Below are 12,214 nucleotides of genomic sequence, written 5' to 3'. Positions count from 1 at the left end.
CGGTGGCCTTCACGTTCTCGCGATGCAGCGGTGTGCCGAGCACCCGCACACGAGCCGGCTTCGTCGCTCCACCTCCGCGGTGGACGTCATTTCCTCCGCCGCATCCCCTCCTCTAGCCGTCACCAGTAGTGGCTTGTCTCCACCGCCGCCCATCATCATCATCCTGTATCCTATACGCCATCTCCTGCCCTACGCCCATGCCTTCCTTTCCGTCTTTGCATGTCGTTTGAAGTATTCTCCACTTCATGCTGCTTTTGCAAACTTTCAGCCTTTATCAGTATCCGTGTCCTCTTTTTCCATATGTCGCAGCGGGTCATGCGCACTGATTGAGAGAGAGTTTTGTTTTCAGGCAGTTGCTACATTGGGTTTCCATTATGGAGCTGTAAGAAGTTAAACAACAAAGCATCTCTGGCCCTGACCTGAGCTTGAATTTTACCAGAGCCGTAAACTTTACCCTTTCCCCAAGCTGCACACCTTCTCCAACCTTCACCACTCATTTGTATTTTTTTTATCGGACAAATGTCCACTTGCAGGCCAGTGCTGCATTCAACTTGTGCTGCATTGGGACAGTTGCCACTGGAGATGTGATGTAAAGGGTTTTGAATTGCTGAGGCATTTGAAAGGAAGCTCCCGAGAACTGCAAATTCTAATCCTTGCTCCTAATTGAACCGGGTGAGAGTCAACGTGCTCTTGACTTGTGTCACCCGCTGTCATCTCGCCCCTTCGCTACTCCTGTCCCTGACCTCGATGCCTAACCTGTGACCTCTGCCCCCCGACCCCGCCCCCCCCCCCCCCCCAACAGATGCAGCAGGCGGAGCTGGCGCAGATGAGGCAGAGGGACGCCAACCTCACGGCACTCGCCGCCATTGGGCCCCGCAAGAAGCGGAAGATCGACTCTCCCAGCCACGGCTCATCGGGCGAGGTGCGATACCCCCCCCCCACCACCACTGACTACCCCCCTCATCTTAACCCCCGCCTCCGTGCCGTGGCAGTGCTTCTGACCCACCTACCTAACCCCTCCCGGCGTTGTTCCAGTGTGTGCCACCCCGACCCCTGTCCCCACCTGATGCTCGGAGCGGTGCCATTCCTTGCTCTCACCCATAACTAACGTGTGCGGTGCCAGTGCCGCTCCACGACCCTTCTGTACGATGACATCCTCTCTACTCCGACCCGTATGGGCCCGTGGTGCAATAGGTTTGTTCCTGAACTCCCCACCGGACCCCTTCATCCCCGACCTCCATTCCCGTGACTCCAGTGTCTCCGACTCCTGGCCTGGTGCCAACGTGCGCGGTTCCTCTGCCCTCGCGGTGTGCCATTCGTGCCAAAGTCCCCGACCTGCTCTGGTGCAGCGCCAGTCTGCCGGCCCCTCCACCCTTGACTCCCACGCCCCTCCACGCGGTGTCCACGTGCGAGCCACTCCTGGCACCAGTGCCAACTCGGGAGGATTAATACCGGTTCCCTGAGCGGCGCGCATTAAGGGAGTCTTAGGGGGTCCGACATGGTCCGTGGGGGCTTCAAGAAGAGCCGGGAGTGCCCGAGAGGTTCACGGCGACCCCTGCAGGGAACCCGGTGCAATGGACACTGCGGGCCTGTCTTGTGCCTCTCATTTCGTACCCGGGCCTTCTGCCCCGCACCGCCCGACTCGTTAGAAGTTTCCTTAATGGGAATAAACGAGCTTAAAGTCACCGTCGCGGCGTTGCGCGTGGCGTCATTCTCGTGGGCATGGGCCGTGCCGAAGAATCGAATTGTGCGGGGGAAGAACGTGGCAGTGACATGGCTCGGTGTCCCACAAGCGATGCTCCCGACATAATCTCGCACCGACGCCGTGGCGCACGCAGCCCTGCCGGGGTGTGCAACCACACGATAAGAGTCGCTCGCTGGCAGCGCCGCCGCGTCTCGCCTGCTCCAGAGAAGGATAATTATTAAAACCTGTTATTCATTCCACGGGCCGCGTAGGCACGCCCGGAGCAGGGCTCTTTGAAAAGCCGGCCCGGAGTATTTAGCCCAGGATAGCGGAGCTCGCTTCTCTCTCTCTCTCTCCTGTGCCTCCATGCTGTGATGTCCCACCCGGGGGGGCGGGGGGGGTTATGGTTCGTGTTGTTGTTGGGGGGGGGGGCACTTTTTGAAGGCCCTGATTGGTGGCTCCACGTAGCCCCTGGGCCATGACCCCACCCTCCCCCACCCCGGGTTTAACCCCTTCCCACCCTCGGGCGCCGTGGCCGCGTAATCCCTGCCTCATCCCCACCCGGGGACCCCACCCCCCTAAGCCTCGCCCTTGAGCGTCCGTCCGTCTGCCCGTGTGTGTGTGTGTGTGTCTATCTACGTGTCTCCGAGTGTGTCTGCCCACGTGTCCGTGCGTCTGTTCGCGGTTCTGTGTTTGTGTTTGTCGGTGTGTTTGTTCATCATTTGTCTTTGCTTCCACGTGCGTCACCCGTGTCTGCCTTTGTGGCCGTCTGTATATCCACGTGTCCGTTCGTGTGCGTCCACTCTTGTCTCGGCCTTGTTGTCTGTCGGCGTGTCTGTCTGTACGTGTGTACGTGTGAGTACACGCGCACGCACGCACGAGCGTAATTGTGCACCGAGCCAGCGCGGTAAGGTGAGCGTCGTGTCCCTGGGCTGCTTCTGCGGGCGCCGCCTTCCCTTGGATGTGACGGTGCTGTGGGGGCTGGCGGCCAAGTGGGGGGGGGGGGGGGTGCAGGGGGCCGAGGGGGCCGGGGGGGGGAAGCGAGGCTTTGTTCTGCGCCCGTTCTGCGAGCACCCTTAATGGTGGCGCCACGTGATGGCGCACGTGGCCTGGCACCCAGGGCCCAGCCTCCTCCTCCGCGCCCACGGGGGACGCGGGCCTCGCGTGTACACGCACATGTGAGAGCGCATCTGTGACAGCGTGCGCGCGCTTATAACGAACACGCATTGGGTAGCATACTGCGCTTTGAAGTAGGTGATCTGAATTCGATTCCCGCTCACGGCCGACACCAGTGACGATTATCTGAACCGGTCCTAGGCCTCCCCTAGGTCGACTCGGCCTCAAATGAGTACCTGGCATTGTGTGTAAATATTGCCGCTGCGGAGACAAAGGTGGCCGGTTGTGGTACTGGCTAACCACCCCCTTGTGAGCCGTTCCGGCCTTCATAGGTGGTCGCTAACAGCACTTGCCCCAACCATTTATGAAAAGTTGTATGGGGAATCTTAGCTTTTGTCTATATGCATGCATACACGTGTGTATCGGTGTAAGGACATTTGTCCTTGTGCTTCTGTCTCTATCCGTGTGTGCGAGTGTGCGGGTCTGCATGCATGTGCGTTTGTCTTTGTGGGGGTCTTTGCGTCGCCGGCCTTAATAGACACAGCGCTTGCCCCAGCAGGCTTTCGGGGAATCTTTCATTTGTGTTTGACCATGCATGTGGGTGTCTATGTATTTTCACACATGTGTATCTGATGGGTGGAGTGGTGGCACAGTCATTAACGTACTGCGCTACAAAACTGGTGATGCAAGTTCGATTCCAGGCTGTGGGTAGTGGCGAATATCTTAACTGATCCCGTGCCTCAGTTAGGTCAACTCGGCCTTAAATGAGTACCTGGTGCAGTATATTAACTGACGGCCGGGAGTGGTGCTAGCCACACCATCCCCTCTTGCGCCGTTCCAACACTAATAGGTGCTCGCTAACAGCACTTGCTCCAATAGTCTGTTCAAGGCCACATTGGTGATCCATGTTTTTTATGGGTGCATTCGTCTGTGCGTTTGTGTGCGCGCCTGTACATCTGTCTGTGTGAGAATGTGTGGATGTGCGCGCGGATTTCTGCGTCCACGTGAGTGCGTTTGTTCATCTGTGTGCATGCTCGTAAGTGTATGCGTATGTCTGACATCTGTGTGTCGCCTCTACGGCCGTGTGAGTGTCGGTCTATGCGCCTTGTGTGCATGTGTCTGCCTCTGTGCCTATGAGGGTCTGTACATCTGTGCTGCCATCCTTGTGTCTGCGCATCTCCTCATTTCTTTGTATAATGTTATGATTGAGAGCGAGCGAGCGGAGGGACGAGGCTGGCCATGGGGCGGCTGGCGGCTGGCAGTGCGGGTTGGTGGTGGGGGGCTGTAGTTTTCCGGGTAAGTTGGAGGGTTTTTTGCGGATGGGCCTGGGCGGGGCGTCGCCGTGGTTACGGGATGCCCCGAGGCGTGCACTGGCCTGCTGCCTGCGTGCGTGCGCGAGCGAGCGAACGAGGGAGCGAGCGAGGGCTGTGTTTCCGTGGGGCGTGCGTCGCCCGCGGCGTCCCGTGTACCCTGGCGTTCGAGACAGTGTGATTGCTGCTCCCTCTCCCCACCGCCCCCCCCTCCTCGCTCCCCACTTCCCACCCTCGAGCCCCCCCCCCCCCCATCACCGCCCCCGCCGCCGATTCCAGGCATGATTACTGCCCTGCTCCTGGCATCATTCCTCCTTCCTCTCCAAAGATTTCTCTTCTGTTTCAACTTCTGAGGCTTTATATGGGATTTTTCCCCCTCTTAAATCTTTGCATCACTCCCATTTGCCCCAGAGACAAAATTAATTTTCTTTTTTTTCTTTCTTATAAACCACAGAAAGATATCGGCAGAGTTATTTTTTTTTCTTTTCGCAAATGTTTTTCGCCCGTTCGGTTCGTGTCGGGTTTTTTTAACGAGCCCTCGAACGAGATAATTGGAAACGGTGCCGTTGGTGGCCTCCTGCTCGCATCACATCCCCTCCCCACACCTCCCTCCCCTCCACTTCCCCACCGCCCCCCTTCCCCCCCGCGCGTCTCCCAAGGCTGCGGATTTTTGGTGCAAAATGCAAATTAGTGGCTGCCGTGGCGACGTCTCGCGATCCGCGGAGCGGGAGAGCGGTAACACACCCCCCCCCCCGCGCTTCCCCTCGGCGGGAACTTAGCGCGCTACCCATGGGCGCGTGCCCATCGTGCCGCGTCCCTCCGTCTCTCCACGCGGGCAGCATGAACCCTCCCGCACTCTGCCCAGTACAGATTCCAGTAAACAACCACGACCACCACGACCACCACTACCACCACTACCACCACTAACTACCAACACGACCACTCACCACCACAGTCATCACCACCACTACTACCACCAGCAGTACAATCTCTCTTCTTTACTCGAGGAATCTCATCTCTTCAATCCCCTGCCTAACACACACACTCCCAGCACACACCCGCCCAGCGCACACCCGTCAAGCCCACTCCTCGCATCACCCCAGGGCACCCCACAGTGTCACAACTGCTCAGCACACATCACATGACCCTCCCCTAGGCAAACCACTCGTCGTGGACAGAGGCTCTGGGCCAGGGGGGTTTGGCTGACGGGAGAGAAGTGGGGGGCCCTGGGTGAGAGGAGGTTTCACTGATGGGAGAGAAATGGGGGGCTCTGGACTACAGGGGGTTTGGAGAGTAATGGGGACTCTGTGCTAGAGAGGGGAGAGCTGGGTGGCATCTGGCCTGTGGCAGGACAGGGTCGTGGCGCAGTGGGCAGCGCACGTTTTTTCACGATGATGTTTATATATTAAATTCTTTATGGAGAGTTTTAAGACCGCGTGTGTGCGTGCGTGCGTGCATGCGTGTGTGCGTGCGTGTATGCACATGTATGCGTGTGTGCGTGCACGCACATGTGTGCGTCTGCCGGCGAGCGGCGGTGCCGAGTCGCGCTCGACGGCACCGGAGACTCGGAGCAAATCAACGTGAGGAGCGTGGGACGTTCAAAATGGTTAAGCTGTGCATATTTACAAGCGCAGTGGGAGTCGTGCTCGGGTTTTTTTTTAATCCATTTTCCTCCCCTCTCGCTCTCACACTCCATTCCCCTCTCGCTCTCGCTCTGTCTCTTCCTCCCAGGCTGCCTCCTTCCATTCCCCCCCGCCCCCACAGCTCCCCCCCAGAAGCGTCTAATGACCTCGTTAGTTTTGCTCGCGGCGGCGCACGCGTCCCATTCGTTGCGAGCGGCGCGCGCGGCGGTGACGCGCCGACTCCTTGCCGCGGGCTGCCCGCGTGCCCGCCAGCGCCCGCCCGCCCGCGCAAGCGCCGCTCCCGTCTTGCCTCGCCGGCGTTACCCGGGCCGCACCCTCCCTCGCTCCGGCCGCAGCCCTCGGCAGCCGCCGTCGTGGCGCCCCCAACGACAGCCTCCTGCAAACCCCCCCCCCCCCCCCCCCACCGCACGCCACCATCCCCCAAACCGTCGCCCACACCCCGAGGTCAGATGACATTGGTCTCTGGCTCTCTGTCCCGAGGTGCCCCCTCCCCACTCAGATCGGCCGCCCCCCTCTACCCCCCCGACGACCGCCACCTCTCACCTCTGCACTTTGACCTCGGGCCACGGGGCACTCGGACGCTGTCCCCCACGATCATCCGGGAGGTACACCTCCGGGGGTTGGGGGGGGTCGAATTTGGGCCCCTGCACCCCCCGCTCGGCCGCCCCCGGCTAGCCACTCCGCTCCTGGCCCCTTCGCCCCCGTGCCCAAACCAGTATAGCCTCCCCGTACAGTGCGTGTTGTTTAGCGCTCTTCTCCTAGAGGAGCCCCAGGCGCTACAGTGAGCGCCGCCTCCTCCTCCAAGTCGTGGCGAGCCCCCCCCCACCCAAAGACAAAGACGCTCACACACCACGCGGAGTCGCCACGCTTCGTGCGGCAAGAGTGTGGGGGCACCGCCGGGGATGGAGCCCCCCCCCCCCCTCCCGTTTCTCAACGCATGCACCCTCGGGGCCCCCTCGCCCCTTTCCTCTAACCTCCCTCCTCCCCCGGCTGCCCCCCCCACCCATGGCTGGGGCACTGTAGCCGCGTCGTGGCAAATTAAAGTCATGGGGCAGAGATGCCCCGGGGCGGCCCTGACTAACGTGGCAAGGGAGGGTGCGGACACGGAGGCAGGCGGCAGGCGGGCAGGACGGAGGGAGGGATGTGGAAGGGGGGGGGGGGTGACGGGGCTAGGTGGGGGGTTGCGGTAGGGAGGGGCCCCCCAGGGCTTGCGGGCCAGGGCGAGGCGAGGCTGTTTGCGGGTCCTCGCGAACCGCTGTGGCTCCACATGAACTTTCTTCCTCGTGAGCGGGTCCCTGCGGCTCCCCACCGGGCCCACGGGCCCTGAAGGGACTCGCAGGGACCCGGAGAGACTCGCAGGGACCCACGGGGGCCCCCGATGTCTTTGCCGCCGCGAGAGAGGAGTTGCTCACTTGCGGAATGCCGCTCCGCCCCCGTAGGACTCGGTGACCACGGGCAGCTCTGAGGAGCAAAGTGGAGCTGACCTCTTGACCCAGCAGGCAGGCCTAGGTGGGGTTGAGAAGCTCCTGGATCTGCCTTTTTTCACTTTTCTTATTTTCTGACACCAAAGTAACGTCTCCATATTCTGCCGCGGTCAGGAAGGAGCGATCGGCCATCTCGGCGCTCTGCCGCCGGGCCCAGCAACGGGATCCAAACGTTACGGTCCTGAGAAGGGGAAGAGGGGGGATTGTGTCAGTGGCCAGGCGAAGGTGGCGGTGGGGGGGGGGGGAGTTTAGATACGGGGGTCAGAAGGGTTGCAGGAGCCGGCCGTGTGTCCTGTAGCTCCCAGTCTGGGAGGGACGGTGATGATCTGACGGATCGGAGGGTGACGCTCGCACTCCCACCCTGCCCCAACTGCTCTCCCCGTTGTCGCCCCCTGCGGCCGTCACTCAGCGTCGAGAGTCTCGTAGTCGGCAAGGCGCAGCGTGACCCTGGGCGGCGCTTCACCGTGCCCTTCGCGGCTCCAGCTGGGCGGGAAATGGAGGTGGAGGGGGGGGCGCTTCCCGTAGGTGCCCTCTACCACCCTCCTGTAAAGTCCGCCCGTCTGCCAAACTTGCCGGCGACCGAGTTGGCTGGTGGCCGAGCAAGCGAGCGGCCAGCCACGCGGTTGAGAGAAGTCACTAAATCACTTGTGTGAGCCGTTAGGCCGGGCGGCGGCGTGCGGCACGCGACGTCGCCTGTGACCTCGCCCGTTCATCCTGCGCACGGTCCGGGAGACGGTGGACGGCTTGGAGCAGGGGAATTAATGCCCCCCCCACCCCGCTCCAAAACAAGTTCCCCTGAGACGCACACCTCTGATCCAGCGCTCTTTGGCGGCAAGGATTGTTGAATCGCACAGATGATTTGAGAATTCCCCCAACCCTACTGGGCTGCGGGGGTCCATGACGCGGTTGAAAACGTTGCAGTGCAGCTTCCCCCAGAATCTGAGTCTTGAGACTTCAGGCTTGGTTCAAGACTCGGCGATGTGTTTGTCTCGTGGTTATCATCGTACATTTTTGTCCGCTCCATTAGCACATAGATGCAACATTAGTGGAGAATTCTCATTGAAATAAAAAATAATCTCGTCGCGCATACGGCTCGATGGGGCGTATTGTAGAGTCGGTGCGTTGTTAATGAGCTCACTCTCCTGGATAAGTAAATGATATAAAATGCGTTCCCCTCCCCCCACCACCTCCCAGTGTCCACCTGCAGCATCCACCTCCGCTCGAGCTCACCGCGGTAGTGCACATTAACCCGGAGTTACGGGTTCGCGACCGGCCCGGGGCCGTGGTCACGTGACGCCCGGGCAGGCGGGTGGACGGGCGGGGGTTGATGTTTGCACCCCAACCCCCCTCCATCAAACCCAGCTTGCGTCCGGGGGCTGTGTCGCGGGATCTCGGGGGGCACGTACAGGGCGTGGTGCGTGGCGGGGCCGGTCCCCCGTGGCTGTGGCTCTGCCCTAACATTAAGGCGCCCGTCAAGTATGCAGCAGTGCAGGTTGCGGTTTGCTAAACCCCAAAAATGACGAACGCCCGCGGCGCTCTCGCTCACGGGCCTGTGGAGGCGTCGGCCGCTGGTGAGAGTCGCTCGTGTGTTCGTCGCTCGTCTGTTCGTCGCTCGCTCGCTCAGCGGTCTGTCCGCTCGCTCGCCCGCCCGCTCGTCTGTGCGTGCGTGCGTGCTTGGCGTGCGTGCCGTTAGCTGCGAGCGGCCCGACGGCATGTGCTCTCATGCCAGTGTGACACAAATCGAGGGCGCGGAGCGGAGCGCGTTGCTCTTTGTATTTTTTGCGTGTCTGTATGTGTGACTGTATGTTTGTCTGCAAGACGGTGTGTGTGTGTGTGGACCCCGCTACAAGATCACCTGCACCCTCTTGAAACATACAGGCTGCCCTGTCTACGACCCATCCTTGGGTTCACCAGGTTGGGTTGTGCAAGAAGCTCAAAGATCGGTGGGCAAGGCTGCTTTGGCTGGGTCATGTAGCTCGCATGGGCAGTCACCATATGCCCAAGCAGCTTCTGTTTGGCCGAATAGAGGGGGCTGATCGGGAACGGCACGGACTAGAGAGGAGATGGGCTAGTCCAATATGAGACGATTTGGATCTGGGCTTGCGCATGACCGGTACGAGCGGTGTTAAGATCGTCATCTGCGCACAAGGCTCACGGTACTGGGAAGTTGGAGGCAGGCGCCTTCCAACAACAATGGAGGGCGGAGGAGCAACGCTCACAACAACGAGCGGAGTGCCAGGCGGCTAAAAGCACAGTTGGTGCATCTGCCGGTCATCTAAGTCAACCCATGGCACCTGAGCCTGCCCTCTGATCTCTTACCAGCCAGCCTTCTACACTTCACGTGGTGTCAATGAGTGTGGCACTTCTGTTGTGAGACATCCCCGTCACTTCGTGGCGAATGGCGGCTGTCCCTTTTGTGTGTGGGTAGCGGGTGTGGTGGTGGAATAGTTGACTTCCACGTAAGCGACGCATTAGGCCCCAAACTCCCTGCTAGTTGGACGAGTGTATTATGGGACGACCTCTGTGAGGTGACACCTGAGTCTCGAGTGGTGATGGATGAAGCGAACACAGCAGGCTGCCGACCTTGTCACTCGGTGTTCCTCACCTCACGTGTCCCCTCTCCTCCTCCTCCTGCACTTCATCTCTCCTCCGCCTCCTCGTCTCCCCGACCCAACCTCCTCCCTCCCCTCCACTGCTCCTCTTTCCCATTCCGCCTCGTCCCCCCGCCCGCTCCGTTCCCTCGCGCTCCCCCTGTCGTCCTCCTGTCCCCCACCTCAGGGCGGAGCGGCGTCCGGCGCGGCGACGGCCGCCGCGTCCTCCTCCTCGTCCGCCGCCTCGTCGTCGTCGTCGTCGCTGTCCCAGGCGGGGGGGGCGGCGGGGGCCGGTCAGGGGCCATCGGGCGCCGGCGGGGCAAGCGGGACGCCGGCGCCGAGGCCGTTCTCGCGACAGAGAATCACCCGCGTCAACCTCAGGGACCTCGTCTTCTACCTGGAGCAGGAGCGCGAGGGCAGCCACTCGCTGCTGCTCTTCCAGGCGCTGTTCAAGTGACCCCCACCCTCGCCGCTGCCCCCCCCCCTCGCCCGCCCTCCCTCCCTCTCTCCCGTCCACGTGCCCGGCCCTCCCCAGGCGCGAGACGGCGCCCGCCCCGACGACTCGGCCCATTCTCTTCGCCGGTGCCGCTGACGCCGTGGTGGTGGCGGCGGCGGCGGTGGTGCCGGTGAGGGGAAGATGGAGGAGGAGAGAGAATCATGGAGTCTGTCCTTGTAGCTGGGATGGTGCTAATGGAGGGGGGGGGGGCTCAGTGGGACCCCTCTTTTGCCTTCCCCCCCCCCCCACTTGCTTTGCTGGGGAGCGGGCGGTGGTGGAGGGGGGGGGAGCTGTTGGAAGAAGCGCTGTGCGGAGAGTCTCGTGCGCGTGGTGAGAGTGAATGTACGCGCGTGGTGAGAGTGAATGGTGAGAGTGAATGTACGCGCGTGGTGAGAGTGAATGTACGCGAATGGTGAGAGTGAATGTACGCGCGTGGTGAGAGTGAATGTACGCGCGTGGTGAGAGTGAATGTACGCACGTGGTGAGTGAATGTACGTGGTGAGAGTGAATGGCGAGTGTGAATGGTGAGAGAGAGTACGCGCATGGCGAGTGTACACGCGTGCGTGTGCCTGATTTTTCCTTGTTTATTTATCAGCCCCACACCCCCCCCCCCTTGCTGTTGTGATGTTTCTCTCCCATGCCCCCCCGCCCCCCACCCAAATTCCCTTCCTCGCCCCCCCCCCCCACTGGCCAAGAATAATAATGATGATGACTTGTGGGGGACAGAGGGGGGAGCTCCTTCATGTCACCACCATCCCCACAATCACCATCACCACCACTACCATCCCCACAATCACCACCACCATCCCCAGAATCACTGTCATCACCACCACCATCCCCACAATCACCGTCATCACCACCACTACCATCCCCACAATCACCACCACCATCCCCAGAATCACTGTCATCACCACCATCCCCACAATCACCACCACCATCCCCACAATCACCACCACCATCCCCACATTCACCGTCATCACCACCACTACCATCCCCACAATCACCACCACCATACCCAGAATCACTGTCATCACCACCACCATCCCCACAATCACCGTCATCACCACCACCATCCCCACAATCACCACCACCATCCCCACAATCACCGTCACCACCACCACCATCCCCAGAATCACCACCACTATCCCCACAATCACCATCATCAAAATTGCCATCACCACCATCGTCACCATCGTCACACCACAATCATCACCATTAACATCCCCGCTATCGTTACCACCACCGTCGTCGTCACCACCATCCCCACAGCAGCCGTCATCGCCACCATCGTCCTCGGTATTGTTCGTGATGTTGGCACGGTGTGCGTCTCGCCTCCGCACGGAAGGAACCCATCTCTCAAGCCAATCCCAGCGAAATTTCTACTACGAAAAAATTGTTTGCACTGCGCAATGCTCGGGCATCTCTCTCACGACTCCTGCTGCATCTCCGCGAGCGTGGACCGCGCCGGCTCCAGTCTCTCACGGACGACGACGAAGGGCGGGCGAGCGAGCGAGCGGGCGCCCCACGGCTCTCCCACCTCCCCTGTACATAGTTTTACGCGCTCTTTTTTGGACAGAAAACAAAAAGATAGAATATACGTTGTCACACCTTTGAGAATTGTGTTCATATTTTTGGTAATAAATAATGGATCCGAGGTTTTTGGACGTGGCTGCGAAGTCGTGGTGGAGTGTGCGTGCGAAGTCACGATTATCTGAACCGGTCCTCGGCCTCCCATAGGTCGACTCGGCCTCAAATGAGTGACTGGTGCGGGGTGTAAAAAAAACATCGCCACTGGAGAGACAAAGGTGGTCGGGTGTGGTGTTGGCCACCCCTTCGTGTACTATGCCGGCCTTCATCGGTGCCCACTAACAGCACTTGCCCCAACAGTCT

General features: G+C 60.6%; 1 protein-coding gene across 1 annotated transcript in view; it reads left to right on the top strand.

Annotated features, from left to right (window-relative positions):
- Nucleotides 1-11,978, top strand: part of LOC133355765 (transcription initiation factor TFIID subunit 4-like) — a 36,468-nt gene extending 24,490 nt beyond the window's left edge. The window contains exons 15-16 of the mRNA XM_061573095.1: nt 803-922; nt 10,016-11,978. Of these exons, the coding sequence (XP_061429079.1) occupies nt 803-922; nt 10,016-10,285 (390 nt within the window). The 3' untranslated portion in view covers nt 10,286-11,978. The remainder of the gene's footprint in view (nt 1-802; nt 923-10,015) is intronic.
- The last annotated feature ends 236 nt before the right edge of the window (nt 11,979-12,214 follow it).

Source organism: Lethenteron reissneri, chromosome 52 (assembly GCF_015708825.2).
Source record: "Lethenteron reissneri isolate LAM-NWPU_2019-01 chromosome 52, ASM1570882v1, whole genome shotgun sequence".
In the NCBI taxonomy this organism is placed as follows: Eukaryota; Metazoa; Chordata; class Hyperoartia; order Petromyzontiformes; family Petromyzontidae; genus Lethenteron; species Lethenteron reissneri.
This window is presented reverse-complemented; position numbering and strand designations above follow the sequence as displayed.